This window comes from Tursiops truncatus, chromosome 2 (genome assembly GCF_011762595.2).
Source record: "Tursiops truncatus isolate mTurTru1 chromosome 2, mTurTru1.mat.Y, whole genome shotgun sequence".
NCBI classification, from domain to species: domain Eukaryota; kingdom Metazoa; phylum Chordata; class Mammalia; order Artiodactyla; family Delphinidae; genus Tursiops; species Tursiops truncatus.
The window spans coordinates 45,820,860-45,841,447 of record NC_047035.1 but is presented as its reverse complement, the minus strand read 5'-3'; the positions used below and the strand labels follow the sequence as shown (position 1 = coordinate 45,841,447).

Here is a 20,588-nt window from a genome sequence, read left to right as displayed (position 1 = left end):
AGTTATTTTAAAAGTTGATTACATTTGCAGGAAGTAAAGATAATCACTTTTGCCATGGTTATAATCAAATCTAAGCTTTCAGACTTGAGAGTGTAAAACTCAAGGAGATTTACTTAAAGTATTCTGACTTTGCTAGAATTGGATAAATTCTGTATAAACCAAGTACGCACTCGATATATACTTGAATATACAGAGTTTAAGTAGTAACTTCACAAAGCTATTAGTACTCTTATCAGGCTTATATCCACCCCTTACCCAAAAAGAAGTAGAGTGTTCCCATTTTTATTTCTAATCCTGAAGTTGAATGTTTCTTCTTGGATGTGAGTTCAAATAAATTGATCTGAATAAATTTTCGTTTCTTATTAATTAAAACTTCATATATAAAATCCAAAAGCTTTGTAGTTTTAAAAACATTGTACTGTATGTTACCTGGCACATTCAACTTTATATATGAGAAATTTTAAAATCTGTATTACACATTTTCCTTTCAGTTTTTTGTGTCATTTTGGGTCTTCCAGAAACATGTCAAGATGTGATTAAATGTGCAAGAGATTTATTGGAGGGGGATGGACATCTATGAAGAATAAATGAGAATGGGACTTCCCTGGCGGTCCAGTGGTTAAGACTCTGGGCTTACACACACATAAACACACAGACAAAAGAATAAAGGGGAAGAGAGCAGGAGAAGGTGGGGAAATCATACCAAACTGCATGTCTGACATCTGTGAAAGAAACTGAAGGAAGCATTGGGTAGGGTGGGCAATGTAGTTCTAAAAATGCTAGGCGTGGATGTAGTTCCCAACAGGTTACCTGTAGGAGCCCACATGGGACAGGAATGGCCTACCTCTAGAACTCCCGCCATGCTCGGTTATTGACTGGGAACATGGGAAAAGCTGGAGGTTGTTGGTCACTCTAATGCACGTGACCAGGAGTAGAATGAGACACAACGTGGGTACAAATTTTTTTTGACCATAAACTCAGTAATGAAAATTTTGTGTGCAACATTTAAAAATCAGAATTAATGCAAAACAAAAGGCCCTATGATGAGCAAAATATCAAAAACTTAAATATAGCACTGTGTTGCTGACTTACTGTTGCTTCAGGCTTCCTATGGCACTGCTGATTCACTGCCTCCCATTAGGGCAGGGTAGGTAGTTCACACTAGTGGTATTATTTTCCATAGACCACTGCCCCTAACCAAAAACATGTCTTCCCCAGGCTTAGGTATTTGAAATTTCTCTGTTGCTCATTTTTCAGAATGAGAATTATGTGTGCTGTGGAGTAAACCCAAACAAGTCGTTTAAGAAGTTTATATAAAATGTCCACCCACCGATCCACTAACAGCAAATGAAAACAAAGAAGTAAAATGTTGTAAGAATATTGCATACTTTTAAGTTTTACATTAAAATATATGTTATGTGTGTATATTTTGTACACCACATAATTATGACATCTTCATTAGTAGCTAGCACGTTCCCTGACGGCTGGGGCCACGTGTCAATCCATCATCTTTTGGGCCTGACATAGAGTAGGTAGGTAAAGGTTTATTCAAAACTGAACTGTGGGAGAAGAAATACTGATCAGAAAAAAATCTGCAGAGACATCCGTTCCTTTAGTTAATATCGATTTGTCAAGCCATTTGCAAACGTCTTCCCCTTCCTGTATTGCTTTTAGCTCTCTCCAATTTTGGCCAACGGATCCATGTCCCGGGGTTAGGCTGCATTCTCACCTAGCCAGCTTCGAGGCCTGGCCCTAAAGACCGCCAGCGTAGGGAATCCAGAACCTGCCTTCAACCTTCTCTTCAGGAGACAAGTTAACAATTTCCGCCAGGGTGCCCAGAACGCCACCGGCCACTGGCGTTTCCTCCAGACTCCTCAGAACTCCGTAACATCGGGGCTCTTTCCTCCCGCCCACCGAGAGAAAACAGCCGCCCGAGAGCGAGCGCAAGGAACAGCCGCGCCGCCGGGGCCGGGCGGGCCGCAGTGCCACCCGGGCCCTGTAGGGGCGCGCGCGGCCGGGCCCGGCCGACCAGAGGAGAGGCGGAGCGCGGGCGGGGGCAGCGCGCTCGAAGCTCTGCGCTTCCTGTTCCGGCGCCAGGAGGAGCCGCGCGCTGCTGGTGCTGCTGCCGCCCCCATCTCCGTCGCCGCTGCTGTCGGTCGGGCTGCGCTCAGTTCTTCAGCGATCAGTTCCCTCGGACCCATCGCCGCTTCTAGACCTTGCTGCGGGTTCGGATCTTGCCGGGTGAGGCTGCCTCGGCGCTGGCGGGGTCGTGGAGGGGAGCAAAGGAGCACGCCCAAGCGGGACGCGGGCGCAGTAACGGAGATGCCTGAGTCGCTTCTTTGGGGGCCGGGGGCTAAGGGTTTCTCCCTGTCGTCTTCCTCCCGGCTGCGGGATGTCGGCCCTCTCGCCCCCCAAGGAGAAGGCGTCGGAGGCGGGTGACGTCGCGCCCGATGGGTTTCTCCGCGCGTGACGTCAGGCCTGGCTGGGGGCGGGGCGGGGAGCGGCCTGGCCCCTCCCCCACCCCTTCCCGGGCAGGCGCGACCCGCTCGGAGGCCGGTTCGCTCCGGTTGATCCCGGACTCCTTTTGTTCGTTTGGCCCTTTAGGGCTGCCGGCCTCCCGCCCCTTGGCCCTGACCCCCTCCCCCACTCAGTAATTTCCAATGAAAGGGAGAGGGAGGCCTAAACAGATTCTTGGTGGAGTCTGTGACGCTAGTTTAAGATTTTTCGCATTGTGACGTTTTGGTCATTATTTTCTAGAGGAGTTGCTAGCAGATACCTCAGATGAATACCCATGACAGAAACGATGAGAAGTGTTGAGTTCTGTAATACTCCCTTTTTGTAGGATTTAGGAGCACTTGGTGGCTTTGGACCGTTTTCTTCTGAAAACCAAGCGTAGTGCTTTTAATAAATGAGGATTCTAATGTTGGAGCATCGAATCGTACTCACCTGACTGAAAAAAAATTTTTTTATAGCATTGCTACTAAAGAAATACTCGTACACGTGGTGGTTGTATGGGCCTCATTACATGGGAAGGTAGCCTTCAGAAATCTTTCAGAAGTTCTTTGTTTAGGAGTGTTCTTTGGGCAGGGAGAACAGACATTTTTCTTGCTACTGGTGTCTTGAACCTCCTATTCAAAATTAGTTTGTTTCAGAAACTTGAGCTGTGTGTACTAGAATGTCCTTTTCCCATCTCCAGGAGGAATGGAGACCCAGAGACAACCCCTTAACCGAAATCCTTGGGACCAGTGTGTTTTGGAATTCAGAAATCTTTGGATTTTATCTTTAGATTTTAGAAAGACAATAAGGTGCAAAGATGAGAGATCACACCAGCAGAGTCGGGGCAGCATCCTCTAATCCAACAGTAATATTTGTTCAGCGAATAGGGGAGAATTAATGGAAATTGTAAAATAGCCTCAGGTCAGGTTTTGCCACCAAGTAAGTTTTATGCCAGACCTGGGAGCATTTCTTTCATTTTTAGAGGTTTCTGAACTGAGAACTGTAGATAAAGGTTTGTGGACCTATCGTAGCAATTTGTAAAAGCTAACATTTGTTGAGTTTTCGCTATGTGCCAGACAGTGACCAAGAGAGTTGTTTATTATGTAAGTCTCACAGCAAATCTATGAAGTGGGTGCTACTCCTGTCTACTTTCACCTCTGGGGTTGGCACAGCTCAGCTTGTTCAGAGCCAGCCAGTGAAGTGCAGTGTTACGTAGTCTGTCATACTATTGGCGTTCACTCTTTTTAACCATAAGCAATATGCCCACACACAGAGGAGGACAAGATAATGTGTCTGTTTTCCGGGCACTTTTATTATAGGCACTTGATTTACCAGTCCCATTTAGTCTCTCCTGTTACTGGTCCGTTCTTTATAGTTGAAGTAACAGGTTCATTCAGGTGAGCTGACTCAGAGACATTCAAACCTTGGTCTAGAGACTCTCTGCTAAGGCTTTCATATTCCTCCATTTTCTACATTCTAACCAATTGGAAGTGCTTACACCAGGGGTCCCCAACCGCGAGGCCACGGACCCGTACGGACCCGCGCGTCCGTGGCCAGTTAGGAACCAGGCCGCACGGCAGGAGGTGAGCTGCGGTGAGCGAGCAAAGCTTCATCTGCCGCTCCCCATCGCTCGCATTACCGCCTGAGCCATCCCCTCCCCCCACCCCCGCTTCCGTGGAAAATTTGTTTTCCGTGAAACCGGCCCCTGGTGCTGAAAAGGTTGGGCACTGCTGGCTTACACTTCCCACAGATCCCTTGTCCCCCTCTCAGCTTTTGCACAAACTTCTCCTTTCCCTAGGGCCTATCGTAGCTCTTCACCTCATTGTTCTCCCAGACTGCAAAGGCACCACTCCTCGGGACTCCTTGTCTGATACTCCTTTCCTTGATTCCTTTAGGAGCTTTTTGAGGTGCTCCCATAGAGCCCTGCGCTTACCCCAGGTAACCTGCTGTTTAAATGGTAGTTCTCCGCCATACTGTGAACGCCTTTAAGCGTTTATTCCACGCAATACTATTCATTTCCCCAAGGCCCAACGCAGTACTGGCACCTATGTTCCAATAAGTATCTGAGTGTAGAAAATACGGCTGACATGAGGTTGTGGGGAAAAAAATTTTTTAGTTACACGTTTTTAAGTAATTTAAAATGTTCAAAAACTTGTAGATCCCCAATTTCTTGAGTTGCCCAAATGTAAATTAGAGTGTATCTGATAAACGCCAATACTAAAATTTATCCTATATGCTCATTCAAAATTTATATTTTCAGTACAATATATTACCACTACTGTATCCTCTCTCCATACTAAACAAAACCATGCAAAAATCCTGATTTCCCTTAGTGACTCTTAATAAATGTGTTACTTGTTTATAACTGTAGATTATTAAATATTTTACTTATCTGTGAAGTAGTCGGGAATTATAACTGTTTTGCTGATGGGAAGATGGTCTCTGGTTAAAAAGTTTGCCTTTGTCAAAAGATTCAGATAAAAGGATTGGTGTCCATGTTTCATAACTGTGTAGTCCCATACTGTTTATGACTCCACTACAATTTGATGGCCTGTTGAAATATTCCTTTTCCAATAGTCACTAGTAATTTATGGAGTTCAACTTTTTTTAAACCTCCCCATGATGGAATTACCATTTTTACTCTAAAGGCCATACACTTACAGAAATGTTTTACTTTTCTAGTGCATGTTGAAAGAAATTTTGTACTCTTGTTTTAAAATTGCTCCTCAGAAAATACAATGATTGGGCTTCCCTGGTGGCGCAGTGGTTTAGAATCCACCTGCCAACGCAGGGGACATGGGTTCAAGCCCTGGTCCGGGAAGATCCCACATGCCGCGGAGCAACTAAACCCGTGCGCCACAACTACTGAGCCTGCACTCTAGAGCTCGGGAGCCACAACTACTGAGCCCTCGTGCCACAACTACTAAAGCCCACGCGCCTAGAGCCCATGGTCCGTAGCAGGAGAAGCCACCGCAGTGAGAAGCCCATGCACCGCAATGAAGAGTAGCCACTGCTTGCCACAACTAGAGAAAGCCCACACGCAGCAACAAAGACCCAACACAGCCAAAAATTTTAAAAAATAAAAATACAGTGATTATTCTTCACACATGTACTGCCATAAAGTATTAACAGAAAGTTTTGGAAGTGATAGCTTTAGATTATTCTGAAAAGAAAATTAAAATCTTCCTTGATTTTACACTTTTTTTTCCTAGTTCAAGGTTGCATTGGCCTCATCTTAATTAGCATAATCCATATGTTTGAGAATCGTTTTTTAGAAAATCTAGGGTTTGGAGAATCCCCTGGCTGTCCATTGGTTAGGACTTGGCACTTTCATTGCTGGGATCCCAGGTTCAATCCCTGGTGGGGAAGCTAAGATTCCACAAGCCACGCGGCACGGCCAAAAAAAAGAAATAAGAAAACCTAGGGGTTTTTGTGGTGTTTTTTTTTTTACATTCTGCAACTCTTCTCATATTGGAATAGTGATGTCCAACTCTATTTTTTATTTTTTTGCGGTACGCGGGCCTCTCACTGTTGTGGCCTCTCTAGCTGCGGAGCACAGGCTTCGGACGCGCAGGCCCAGCGGCCACGGCTCACGGGCCCAGCCGCTCCGCGGCATGTGGGATCCTCCCGGACCGGGGCACGAACCCGCGTCCCCTGCATCGGCAGGCGGACTCCCAACCACTGCGCCAACAGGGAAGCCCCCAACTCTATTTTTTAACCTTTTTATGATGAAAGTATTCTCCAAGTAATAAATTGGAATGTTTCCAATTAATATGAACACTGTTTATTCTAGGCAGGTCACTTTACTATGCAGTTCTGTAGAACAGGAAGTGACTTATTTCTAATCCCTTTGGTCAGGGCTTTATTATTTCCTCTGTCTTCCAGGATTTGATTTTGAATTTAAACTTTTGAAAGCCAGAGTTGTGAATCAGTTTGATATTATTAACTAATGGAATATATTTTAATGTAATGCTATGATTAATTAACTATAGTTTTTCAAAAACTAAGAGGGAGATGAGTAATTCTGAAAACGCAAACTGTAAGACCACGTGAAATTCATTGAGTTGCTTAGTTGGTTAGGTTTTCTGCTCCAGAATTAGTGTGAACTTTGATACAGAACTATTTTCTGTTTCGAAAAGGCTCACCCTGTTTGAAAAGAATGTTAGTCTTAGGTAGACTTTAAACTTGTGCATGGATAAACTTTAGTCCTAAGAATTTACTATTGTGTGATGTGACATTTTAGTATAAAACAAACCTTAACATGGAAATGACTAGGTAATTGTATTTGCTATACATTCATGATGTGTTTTTTAATATTATGAATTAAGAGCAGGGTTATAGCAGTTGCAGCAGTAGGCTTCCTGTTCATTTTCTTTATCATTCCTCATGATAACCAAATCATAAATAATAAAATTGTAAATGCAAGGATGGCTCAATATTAAGCAATATATATGTAACTATATTGTGATTGATGGGACAAAGGAGAAGAACTGCAAGATCAACTCATTAGATGCCAAAAAAAATCATCTGAAGAAATTCAGTGTTGGATTTTTTATTTTTAACTAGCAAAATAGGAATAAATAAGTTTAGCAAAATAGGCATAGATAGAAACTTCCTTACTGTAATTTTTTTTAAATCTCAAAACTAAAAATGAGTCATATATAAACATTAGAAGCATTGCCAGGAGAGTTGAGAAGAAGACTGCTGTGCTCACACTATCTTATTTAATATTTCATTGTTTAAGTCCTAGCTTAGGCCAAAGAGAAAAGAGGTGTAAATACTGCAAAGAGAAGGTAAAATGATTTTTTGCTAATGACATAATCCTTTATCTGCAGATTCCAGAGAGTCAACTGAGAGACTTTCAGGATAAAATAATTCAATAATGTCACTGCTTACAAAAGTAACACACTAAAATTTGAAAGGCTTTCCCATATATGAACAACCAATTAGAAAATATAATGGAAGAACCAATTTACAACCACAAGAAAACGTTTACCATTTAGAAATCTAACTCAAAAAATGTGTAGGAGTCTTGATTTTTAAAAACTGAGTGGGGACTTCCCTGGTGGCGCAGTGGTTGGGAATCCGCCTGCCAATGCAGGGGACATGGGTTCGAGCCCCGGTCCGGGAAAATCCCACATGCCGCGGAGCAACAAAGCCCGTGTGCCACAACTACTGAGCCTGCACTCTAGAGCCCATGAGCCACAACTGCTGAGCCCATGTGCCACAACTACTGAAGCCCGCGTGCCTAGAGCCCGTGCTCCGCAACAAGAGAAGCCACCGCAATAAGAAGCCCATGCACCGCAACGAAGAGTAGCCCCCGCTACCAGCAACTAGAGAAAGCCCGCACGCAGCAGTGAAGACCCAACGCAGCCAAAAGTAAAATAAATAAATTTATTTAAAAAAAAATAACTACTGAGTGATAATAAATGACAGTGATGGGAACTAGAAAGACATACCTTGTTCTTGAATGGGAATATTTTATACTTTAAATGTATGAAATGTCCCCTAAATTAATCTGTAAATTTAATGTTTTTTTGTTGTGTTGTTGTGTTTTGTTTGTTTTGTTTTTTTACAAAATGATCTAGAAAAAAATAAGCATGAAAATATTCAGGAAAATCTGAAATAAACAGTAATAGTAGGTCATAAAATTTGTTTAAAATTTAAAACTGCCCTGATAAGATGAGATGTTATAGTGTGGATCAGTAGGAAAGAATAGAGTTCACAATACCTTTGGGAAATGATGGAGGCTCTATGACTTGGTGGTTAAGAGCCTTGGCTCTGGGGGCTTCCCTGGTGGCGCAGTGGTTAAGAATCCGCCTGCCAATGCAGGGGACAGGGGTTTGAGCCCTGGTCCAGGAAGATCCCACGTGCCACAGAGCAACTAAGCCCAAGCACCACAACTACTGAAGCCCACGCACATAGAGCCCGTGCTCCACAACAAGAGAAGCCACTACAATGAGAAGCCAGTGCACCGCAATGAAGAGTAGCCCCCGCTTGCCGCAACTAGAGAAAAAGCCCGCGCACAGCAACGAAGACCCAATGCAGCCAAAAATACATAAATAAATTTATTTAAAAAAAAAAAAAAGAAGAATCTGCCTGCCAATGCAGGGGACACAGGTTCGAGCCCTGGTCCGGGAAGATCCCACATGCTGCGGAGCAACCAAGCCCATGCACCACAACTACTGAGCCTGCGTGCCTAGAGCCTGTGCTCCACAACGAGAGAAGCCCACACACCACCAAGAAGAGTAGCCCCTGCTCACCACAGCTAGAGAAAGCCCATGCACAGCAATGAAGACCCAACACAGCCAAAAATAAATAAGTAGAATAAATAAATTTATTTAAAATATATATTTAAAAAACAAAAAAAAGAGCCTTGGCTCTGCAGTCAGACGATACCTGGATTTGAATCTCTTCTCTGCTTGTCACGAGCTCTGACCTTAAACAGGGTAACTTGCTAAGCTTCCTTTTCTCCAGCTGTACACTGGGAGTGGTAATAGAATCTGCATCTATTAAACGAGATTATACACCTAAAGCACTTAGCATGGTGCCTGTTCCATGATATATTTACATATATGTGTGTATGTATGTATATACAGTGTTTGTTGTCAATAGCAACTGTATAATGTGTTAAAGGTAGCTTGTCAAATGGGTTCAAGCCCTGGTCCGGGAAGATCCCACATGCTGTGGAGCAACTAAGCCTGTGCGCCACAACTGCTGAGCCTGCGCTATGGAGCCTGTGCTCCGCAACAAGAGAAGCTCCCCCTCACCGCAACTAGAGAAAAGCCCATGCACAGCAACGAAGACCCAACGCAGCCAAAAATAAAAATAAATAAATAATAAATAAATTTTTTAAAAAAAGTAGCTTGTCAAGTCTGTTGAAATAAGATAGATTATTCAGTAATTGTTGTTTGAAAGAACAGAAAGATTTTAAACAAGTTAAACCATAGAAGTACTATTAGAAGGCATAGGTGAATTTTTTTTGGTCTCATATGACAGACATCTAATTTCCTTAATGTCTTACAACGCATTAAAAAAAAGATGTACTACTAAGTAGTAAAATGATCAAAGTCAAAATAGAGTTCATACTGTGTTATTCTATTGATGTGAAGTCAAGGAACAAGCGAAAACTAAGAAAGTGATTGCTGAGTGGTAAAGGGGAATTGATTGGAATGTGGCATGAGTAAACCTATGGAGTGAAGGAAATGTTCTGTCTTGGATGGTTACAGGGGCATATGCAACTGTCAGAGCTTGTTTACCTGAACACTGATCCGTGCATTTTATTGAAAGTGAATTATACTTCAGTTATAAAAATTGATAAAAGTGGTCCAAGGGCATGAGCATATTCACAGAAAAAGAAGTCTAAATGTGGTATTAAATTTAAATGGTGCTCTACTTTCCACTTAAAGAAATGTAAGTTAAAACAAGATGCCAATTTTTAACCTATTATAATGGAAAATGATTTATAAATTTAATAACATCCAGTGGTGAAGAGGAGTTTTAAAAAGGTAGAGTGTAAATTGGCATGGGCTTTTTGAGATGGATCTTAGATGACTTTACCTGTTGACTATGTATTTCACTTCTGTACTTTTTCCTGGTGATAGACTCGAAAAGATAGGTGTTTAAAGATGTTCACTGTGTCATTGTTTAAAACAATTCAAACTGTGAACAACCTAAACTGCCACCAACTTGAGACTGTAAACTAAATTATGGATCACTTTTATATGATGTGCAGCCAGTAAAAAGGGATGAAGTTTACAGAGGTGTATGAACTATTATGGAAATTTTTCCTATATAAAGAAAATCATTATATAAATGATTTAAGATTCCATTTAAGTAAAAATAGTGTATGCATAGTTCCTTAAAGAATATATAAGAAATTAAACACTGGTTTTGAAATATTCCTTCTTTCTTTTTTTTTCTTTTTTTTTTTTTTTTTGTTTGTTTGGTCTTGTTTTTAGGAAAATGTCTGATGAATTTTCGGTAAGTTGATGCATTTACTCTTCATAAGTTTTTTGGCTCTTAGAAAAAAGACATGGTCCTAACTGTGGGCCCTAAGTCTTCCAATGTAAAAGAGATGCATTTTGTGATTCTTGGTTTTTGTTTTTGTTTTTGTTTTTTTAGCATGTGATTTTGATAGATGATTTGCCCTAATTTACTTAGCTATGTTTGAAAATGCATTCTGTCGTATTTATTTCTTTATGAATCCTTAAGTAAAAAAATTTTTAAAGGGTTACTTCTGTTCTCTTTTAACCTGATAGTGTTAATAATAGCCAACATTTATTGAAAATTACATACCAGGCACTGTGTTAAGTGCATTAAATGAGTTATCTCATTTAGGCCTCAGGTTAACCCTAAACTGTTTTGAAAATGAGGAAACTGAAGCTCAGAGAGGGTATATAACTTGTTTGAGGTAAAGCCAGGATCGAGATCACACTGTGTTAATCAGTTGTATTTAGAAAACTTGAGCTTCTCTGAGGAATTTGCATTGTAAAGCTGCTGTTTGAGGTAACTCCTAAATTTTGTATTAAATGAGTTGTTTTTTAAAAAACTGAACAGCTTGGCTTTTGAAGAATCCCTGACCCTATAGCTTACTATCCTTTATGGGTTTGTAATTATGTTTGGCATTGCCTGTCCCTGAATAAGGTCAGTAAGACACGCCTGTTTTGTATTCCAGTTGGCAGATGCGCTACCTGAACACTCCCCTGCCAAAACCTCTGCTGTGAGCAATACAAAACCCGGCCAACCTCCTCAAGGCTGGCCAGGTTCCAACCCTTGGAATAACCCAAGTGCTCCACCTTCTGTGCCATCTGGACTCCCACCAAGTGCAACACCCTCCACTGTGCCTTTTGGACCAGCACCAACAGGAATGTATCCCTCTGTGCCTCCCACCGGACCACCTCCAGGACCCCCTGCACCCTTTCCTCCTTCTGGACCATCATGCCCCCCACCTGGTGGTCCTTATCCAGCCCCAACTGTGCCAGGCCCTGGCCCCACAGGGCCATATCCGACACCAAATATGCCCTTTCCAGAGCTTCCAAGACCCTATGGTGCGCCCACAGATCCAGCTGCAGCTGGTCCTTTAGGTCCATGGGGATCCATGTCTTCTGGACCTTGGGCACCAGGAATGGGAGGGCAGTATCCTACCCCTAATATGCCATATCCATCTCCAGGGCCGTATCCCGCCCCTCCTCCTCCCCAAGCACCAGGGGCTGCACCACCTGTTCCATGGGGCACTGTTCCACCAGGAGCCTGGGGACCACCAGCGCCATATCCTGCCCCTGCAGGATCATATCCCACACCAGGACTCTATCCCAGTCCCAACAATCCTTTTCAAGTGCCTTCAGGACCTTCCGGTGCTCCACCGATGCCCGGTGGCCCCCATGTGAGTGTTTAATTTGTTATTTAACATGCAGTAATAGTCCCATAAGCACAACTGAAAGATTGTCTCCACTTTCGGATGGAAGATTAGAAAGCTTTTAAACCTTTTTTAAAAAGGTGTGTGTATATTAAAAAAGAGTAACTTTCAAACTTCAGGTAAACTTAGGTAAAGCATTTAAAAGGATGAAAACAATATTCCTGGTACTAAAAATAGAAAAATGCCCCAAATATCCCCAAAGACTTTGTAATGTAGTAAGCAGTGTCCTCAACAGCATCCTTGAGGTAAACTCAAAGATGTGTTTCATTGGATTTTTTTTTTTTTAACATTTCTCAGTACTGTTTTATAGCATCACACCAAAGCACAAGTTCACTAAAAGTAATCTCTGCCAGTCTGGCTAGATATAGAGGTAGATTTTTAGAGAATCCAGGGCAGTGAATGTGTAACGTTGCCCATCTTTCACGCAACTGTCCATAGTGTTTCTCAGCCAACGTTTTGTTAGATCCTTAACAGTACTGATCTCAAGATTATACCAATCTCTGCATTGCCAATTATATGTAATGCTGTGTGCTTTACTGTCAGCCAGGCTGGAGTAGGGTTGACATCTTAGTTGAGGACCCTTTCTTGGGCGTATGACCAAATAGAAAAGCACCCTGTTTCCCTATGAACTGAGCCAAGTCAGATGCTCCATAGGGGCGAAAAAATCTATTTATTCTTAACAAAGTACTAATCAGATCTCCAGCCAGATTAATCAAACATCCACCTCAATTGTAAAGGAGAAATACCTTAATAAAGTGCCCCTAAAACTTCTTTTCATTAGTGTAACTTTTTGCTCTCTATATATTGTCTTAAAAAATTATTTTTGTAAATTGTATGCCAGAATAAGTGAGATGATTAGCTGTTTGGCTTTATTAAGCAATAAGTTTATTTTAAGCCACAGCAAGGAGTTAATCAACTCCATTTACAAAATCTAGAAGTTTACTTTTTCTTTTTTCTATTGCAGTCTTACCATTAAGTTAACAATGGATGAAGAGATGACGCTTTGCTTTTTGAAGTACATATATATATATGCACTTGAATGCATATATAAAAATTGCTGTTTCACTATTCTTAGAGGGCATTCATGAAAGAACAACTCTTGCACCTCTCAGAAGATATCTGCCTCTTGTGCTTGGATGTATAGTACATCTGATGGAAACAATCAGATAAAAATGTAAAAGTAAATCATTCAAATGTGATTTTTATTCGGTTTTTATGGAAAGTTAAAGTAATTAAGTATATTGAATAGCTCTTTGATACAATTTGTTTAAAACAAATTTTCGATTTGTTTAAATTATGAAACTAAATACTTATCACTTTTTCCCCTAAATAAACACACTTTGAAAACAATCACATTGTCATAATTTAAACAAATGATGCCTCTCAACATCTTGAGCTGCTCTATCTATAGGATAAATAAACCTGGTCCTTCTGAGGTTATCTTTTGGATATACATTTTAAAACTTGGTAATTATTGTCAGATGTTGAGTTCATTTTTATCCTTGAGCTTTTAGTAAAAACTTCATTTTGAGTTCCACCTGATTTATTTTTAGCCATATGGGTCATACAGCTCTAAAATCTGCCCTTTATGGAAACTGTTTTCTTTTTAATGCAGGCTAACATGTATATGTAAATTATATTCTTAGAGAATTGGTGATCTCTTTGTACTTGTAGAATAGATTATGATGTGTCCATATTACTTCGGAAAGAGCTCAAGGACGGAAATATTTCTCTCCTTTGTCTTGAACCTCAAACTAGAAGAGACCCTAGGAACTGCTTCATAGTAACAAGTAATTTGCAGTCCTACAAAACACTCTTCTACAGGAGTCTTCCTGTAGTCCCCTCCCCCTCGGTTCTTTAGAAGGAGCACTTCCCTTCATTCCATCCTGATGCAGAAAACTGGCACACTCTAGGGGTCTATCACAAACACAGAAGTTATGTTTAGAGAACCTTAGTCATACAGACATGACTGTTCTCTTTGTACAAGCGTGATCGAAACACGTTACGTCTTTCAGAGTCTGGTTAAGCTATGTCATCGTCTCTTGCATAATTTTCCTGGATCTGTTTGTAACGTGCTTATGGCTGACAGTTCAGTTCTGTATTTGTTGACAGGTAAGACAGGTAAATAGGTAGAAGAATGAGTGCCATCCTCAAAAATTATTCTCTAGCTGTGACACTGAGGATAATCATAAAGTGTAGATCTCTGCAATTGAGTTTAAAGCAGTGTGACTGTGTTACTTATAAGTGGTGTTTGTAACCTCCAGAATAGCTTTTTGGCACCTTATCTTTAAATCCGATTTTTAGATTTGGGATAGAACTGACCATGTTATTTGTCAAATTTTGAATGTATTCATTAGGTTCCTAAAATGTATTGTGACTTTCTTGACCAGTATATGAGAGATTTATGCTGGAGCTCTTACCTTTGCTTAGAAATAAAATATTTAGTAGTTTATTTCTCTTACAGTTAAAATGTCAAGAATGCCAAATGCTGCCAATTTAATGGTTTGATAGCTACCTCCTTTTAAGAAAGCAAGATTGTCACCTTTGAGAGGAACATTCAGTCTTTAGGCCTCCCTTAAGTAGATGATAGATTCAGGCTTTCAGAATTGAAACTAATCTGTTTAGATATTTTCAGACTGGGGAATGTTAGACAGCCCTTTCATAGTGGCACAGTCTTTCTTTCACTTCTTTGCAGGGACAAGTGGCAGCTATCTGCAACACTCTTGGAATCTGTTGTAGCCTTCAGTTTATAAGGCAGTAGCCTTAGAAGGTGTCATAGCTTAACTTATCAATCAATATCATAATGTCAGCTAACTCTGGAGGGATGAAAGGCAAAGTGAGATGGCAGCAAAGATATCTCTCCTTTTGGTTATTTTGGTTGTCCTACCTTGGAATAAGTTGACAACTCTGGCTTTAGATAAAATATTTAACACTAGAGAGGATAACGTTTGACTACAAGAAGAATAGGTAGGAAGTTTGGGAATCTCTTATTGTGGAGACCATTTACTATCAGAGAAAATCTTATGCTAAAGGATTTAAAGGGCCATGAATACAAGATTTGGAATTATTACCCCTTATAAGTATATCAACTGCTGGTGACCCATACTGCCCCGTGTGTCCTAGATGATACTGCCGTTTTAAACTTGGCTTTTTGAGGATTTTCCAACTGATTTTTGGGAAATTTTTTTTAAATATAAGAATTGAAATGAAAGGGAATAGAATTTACTTTTACATTCTTTTTAATTTTCAAGCATCATTTCTCAACTTGAGGGAGGGGCATCTCAATTCTTGTGGGTACTTGGGGGCAAAAGGTATTTTTAGGTTCAGGGTGGAGTTAAGAAAAGCAGAAGTTGTTTCAAGGGAGGAATGGAGGAAAGCATCTAAGAAGGTTTTTGTCTTTACAAGGGAATAATGTTGCTTTTAAAACAAGTTATGCTAGGCTGAGATTGGTTTGTGGAAGAGACTGCTTGTTAGAAAGTATGTTTGGTCTTAAAGGGATATGAAGTACGGAATATGCTGCCATTTGGACTTTCAGAGCAGGAATTTTAAGATAAATTTGATGGAGATAGTTGAGATGTGTTGAGAAATAGTGTCTCTGAAGTTAGAATCTTAGATTTTGAAATTTTGAGCCTAAAAATGACAATGAAAAATTAAAGTATAGACCTTAGGTCCTCATTCACACACTCAGTCCTCGAGAATGAAGGCTCCTTAAAGGAGTGCTTACAATGCCTTGGGTTGTCTGAACTGGACCCGGCCTGACACTTTTTCATGCTTTTGAAGATGGCTGTTTACAGCTGTGACTCCATAGCCCTGTTTTCTGTAAAGTAATATATTGATTATTTGGGAATAGACAATACATTTTTTTAATTACCCAAGGGCCTCCTTCATTCTTTGTCAGTTTTACTGTTTATTGTTTTCAGTAGAGAATAATAAAAGGGCAGAGAAGAAAGGGGGTGAATTTTGGGCCTTGGTCTGTCATACCACTACAATGGGATACTAGAATATTTTCTAGGAAAGAAGTCAGTTTTTCCCCTGCTGTTTTTACCTCACAGTTATTAGTGCTACCTGTTGTAGTCAGATGTACAGCTTTTGAAACTATTCGTGTGTATCAACATAGCTCTACTCAGAGTTTCAGTTAAAATACTGTGCCTAGTTTGCATATCAATCAGTTGCCTACACTTCCAAAAGATTCGTGCCAATGTCTTCCTTCCTCACCCTGAATAATCTAGTGCTAGATTTATAAAATGCCTGGTTTATAAACCTTGGAAATTCAACCTAAGCACAGACCTTCAAGTGTTCAAGTTTTTGAAAAGCGTAAGGCTTGCTTCAGATGAATCACACTGATCCACTGTACTGTGCATAGAAAGTGGTGGGTGGCTTTCAGGGAAGACTATAATTTTATCTTAATAAAGCAATATTTAGTATTGAAGACAGACACTGTTTTATTTTCAGAATTCTGCCAAGTATAACAAAAATTGCCAATAAAATAATCAGTATTAAAGAAATGGCCATGCAAGCTTCTGGCAATAGACAGCATCTGAAAACTGCATTCATTCAGCAGACACTCAGATGTCAATGATCCAGGTGCTTTGCCAGATGCCAGAGATACAGAGACGAAGAGAATGCCTGTCTTTCAGAGGCTTACAGCCTAGGGGGAGGCATTACAGAATTGATGAGTACATCCAGTATTAGTTTACCTGGACAAACATATTTTAGTATTGCCGCTGGTGGAATTTATAGACTAGCCTTTGAGCATTTAAAGAACAAAGTAGGGCATACCTTTTTTTAAAGTAAGAAAATGCTTTCAAGACTGTAGAGTTTGTCAGTGCAACTATCAAGAGTGCAAAGTAATGGGATGTTTTTCCTGTAATTTTCCCCTGGATAAAGGCACTTTCACTGCCTGTCACTGATTAGTAGATCCTGATTTATTGCCATTAAGTAAACTTGACTTCTTATGCGTGTTCTATAAAGCATTTTTTTTCCTTGATATTTTTGTATTTTTTCTTGATATTGTGATTTTTTTCATTGACTTAATAATGACAAATTTAATGTATGTAATTGTCTATGCATTTTAAGTTAAACTGCCTAAAATGTGATTTGACACATACACATTTGTTTGTATTATGAATTGTAAGCAATCTGTTTGAGATGTTAGGTTTTATCACCTGCTGCTGTATTTGTAAACAAAGACAAATGTTGCTTTAAGACGTAATTATAATTAGGAATAGTCTATGGATGTGATACTTGATATTTTTTAAGATAAACTTGTTTGCTTTTGTGTATTACACCTGAAAAGTTTTTTTTTTAAATGTATTTTCATGGTTTCACAGTTTTTCCATTTCTTTTAATCTTTAAGCCCAATTCTGGGCTTCCCAGAGCAAGTCCAAAGCTTGATTAACTGCAAATTTGTTGTCATAAAGAGAGAAAGAAAAACAGCCCGAGACATCCCTCTGTATGTGATCTGCCATTCACTAAGGCATTTAAACAGGCTGCCTGGGAACAACCCCTCCTCCACAAACCATCTTTCAGCAACACATTGTCCACTGTGAGGATTTCCTTTTCTCCCTTCAAGGCTAGCCTTGCTTTGTAACCAAGTTATCTACACATGAAGTCAGGGACCTTTCCCTATCTGCCCCTGCTGCCACCACCCCGCTTTCTTTTATGAAAGAAAATAACCACATTATTAAACTTGGTATATAGTTGCTGTTTTCTTTCCACAGGAAAAGGTTTGCTAGCCTTTCTTGAAACCCATTGTGCGTGGGGCTATAAACAAGTGAATAATTTGTGGTATATTCTGTTTTCGGAAAGGATTTCTGCTTTTTGCCTTTGGACAAAAAAAACATAAATTTTTAAAGTTGCATTTGATGTCTTAACGTATCTCCTAAAAGTACCCACCTAAGTGGAGCTGTGAAATAGGTAGTGAAATATAAGATCACTCTGGAGCAGGGCTGGGGGTTTCCCATCGTGAAATGACATTCCTTTGACCAACACATTCTTGCCTGGGTACCTGACACAAGCAAGTTCTTTTTTTACCACCATTTTAAAACTTAGCACTAGTCCTTTTGCAACAGTCCTTTTGCAAAATAGAATCCTAACTATAAGCTCATTTATTTTAGATAAGACAAGGCAATAGAATTCTAATACCAGAAGAGAATTTGGGCCTTCTCATAGAGTTTGTTCCTATCGCATTTGAACAGTATTCTCAATGAGGGCAGGTTTTTATGTTGATGCATTAAACAATTTCTTTTCATACTGTATCTTGCAGTTCTCTGGGATTCCCAGAATGAGGAGGAGACAAAGCAGGTTCAGCTTAGTTCCTCTCTGCTTTCTCTAGAGCAGTTCCACTGTATGGCAGTTTGGGCTGCCATAACAAAATATCATAGACTGGGTGGCTTAAACAGTATAAATTCTTATGGTTCTGGAAGCTAGGAAGTCCACGATCAAGGCGCTAGCTAGTTCAGGTCTCAGTTTCGATGAGAGCTCTTCCTGGCTTGCAGACGGCTCCTCACTGTTTCCTCCCATGTGGAGAGAGAAGCAAGCTCTCAGTTGTCCCCTTTTATACAGACACTAATCCCATCATAAAGGCCCCATCTCCAAATACCATCATGTTGCAGGTTAGGACTTAAACACGGATTAGGGTGGCAGGGGCACAATTTGGTTCATAGCACTTACAGATAAGGTGTTTGAGGGGACACAAAGTTTTGCTGCTTTTAAATTCTTAAAAACTATTGTAGATGACCACATCTCCTAGTTGAGGTTAGCTAAAATCAATCGAATCTCCATCCATCTAGAATTCTAAGCTATGCTTAAAGTGTGTCACACAAGAAAAGAGGATTATTTAACATAAGTTCTTGCTCTGCCTTGTTTTATATTAGGCCTTATTTTTTAAGATGGTCATTTGGATGAGCATTCCTTAAAGATAGGTAGGTAGATTTAAAAGACAGCCTTTTTTTTTTAGGGATAAGGAAATCTTTAAAAGAGGTTAAGTAGGGCTTCCCTGGTGGCGCAGTGGTTGAGAGTCCGCCTGCCGACGCAGGGGACACGGGTTCATGACCCGGTCCGGGAAGATCCCACATGCCGCGGAGTGGCTGGGCCCATGAGCCATGGCCACTGAGCCTGCGCGTCCGGAGCCTGTGCTCCGCAGCGGGAGAGGCCACAACAGTGAGAGGCCCACGTACCGCAAAAAAAAAAAAAAAAGGTTAAGTAAATCCCAAGGTCTCCTTACATGACAATGGCATCAAAACAGGGTTTGTCCACTAGATTATATTTTGCTCAGATATCCAGTACCCTTTATATGCAGTTCCTTGATTACCAATCTAGACCCTTGCCTTTTCTCTTCCACAAGACATCCTGACTTGTTCTTGTCCCCTTAACCACTGAGTAGATTCCAAAGCTATGGGAAAACTAGGAAAACACTCAACTGGTTAACTTTTTAGATAAAGAGGCCAAGTTAAACTGAGCTTCATGTATTGTCCTACTTCTTACCCAGCTTCATTTCCTGGGAGCTAGTAACTATAGCTCTTCTGTACACTTTACATACTTTAGCTCATGGAACTCTTAACACCCTGCATTTGAGATATACACAGTCTAGGAGAAGACAAGTCTAGTTGACTGTTGAAATGCACTGTCCCAATTAAGACAACAAACCTCTAAGACAAGGACAGTTCTTAATCCTCATTTTACAGATGATGAAACTACAGCTAAGAGGTAGAGATCACATAGCTGGTATGTTATGGAACTGAGAATCCTAGGTGTGACCGATCACAAAGCTTTGTTCTGTTCCAGTTTGCTGCAGAATGCTGCTTTCCTAAGAACAGGTTCTCCATCTTACACGTGCCTGCCATGGTTGCCTTAGTGCTGTAGTTCTGCTTCCAAAATTGTATACCTGGAAAGTCAAATCCATCTAACATGTATTGAATGTTATGTAGCAGACCTTTCACACAGTTTATGTCACTGAATAAGTTTCATTAGATATTCACTTTAAAAATCTAGTGTTTGTTTGAAATGTATATCCGTAGTGTCTGGTGAATAAGCACAGTTCTTAAACTGCTAACTTGGAGAGTTGTATTTTCACAAACAAAGACAAATAATATTCAGAGGTGTAGCATTAAGAGTAGGTTAAAATATGGATGTGAGAATTGTTACAAAAGGTCCTGGATGATCAAATCACTGGTTTCAGCCCTACCGATTATTGAAGACACTGCTTATCCAGCTGCCCCAAAGTGGGAAAGGCTTGGACAAGGCTGTCAGAGCGGCTGAGACAAAAGAGGTTTCTGTTAGTAGTAGATGAGCAGCCAAGATGTACAGGAACTGTACAGAGGGTGGGAGAGTCCAAGGGAGGTTCTACCGAGTATGGCTTGACAGTTCTTTTTTTAAACTTGCCGATGCAGGACATGCTAAGTTAAAACATCTAAACTGTTGCTTAGTTACTGCAACACAGAAAAATCCCAAGTACTAAACTTAATGAATACCTGGATCCCTTCTTGACTGCACAAAGAAATCTTTACTAAAAAAGCCCAAACTGCATGACGAACGATCAGGACTCAGTACTTGGGCTCTTTATAGAAGGGGGATGAAGAAGATTAATGTAAACTAGGAGAAGCCTGTTGACAAACTTCACAAGACTTCTTACCTGAAAGGTGGTAACAAGTCTCCACCTCTGGCGAGTCCGTAA

At 40.6% G+C, this 20,588-nt stretch overlaps 1 protein-coding gene across 1 annotated transcript; it reads left to right on the top strand.

The window, feature by feature from the left end:
* The first annotated feature begins 2,109 nt into the window (after positions 1–2,109).
* On the top strand, positions 2,110–17,196 carry MAPK1IP1L (mitogen-activated protein kinase 1 interacting protein 1 like). The gene is made up of 4 exons (XM_019923840.3): positions 2,110–2,241; positions 10,458–10,479; positions 11,174–11,881; positions 12,879–17,196. Exons 2-4 carry the CDS (start codon positions 10,462–10,464, stop codon positions 12,888–12,890), a joined length of 738 nt encoding a protein of 245 aa, XP_019779399.1. The 5' UTR covers positions 2,110–2,241; positions 10,458–10,461; the 3' UTR covers positions 12,891–17,196.
* The last annotated feature ends 3,392 nt before the right edge of the window (positions 17,197–20,588 follow it).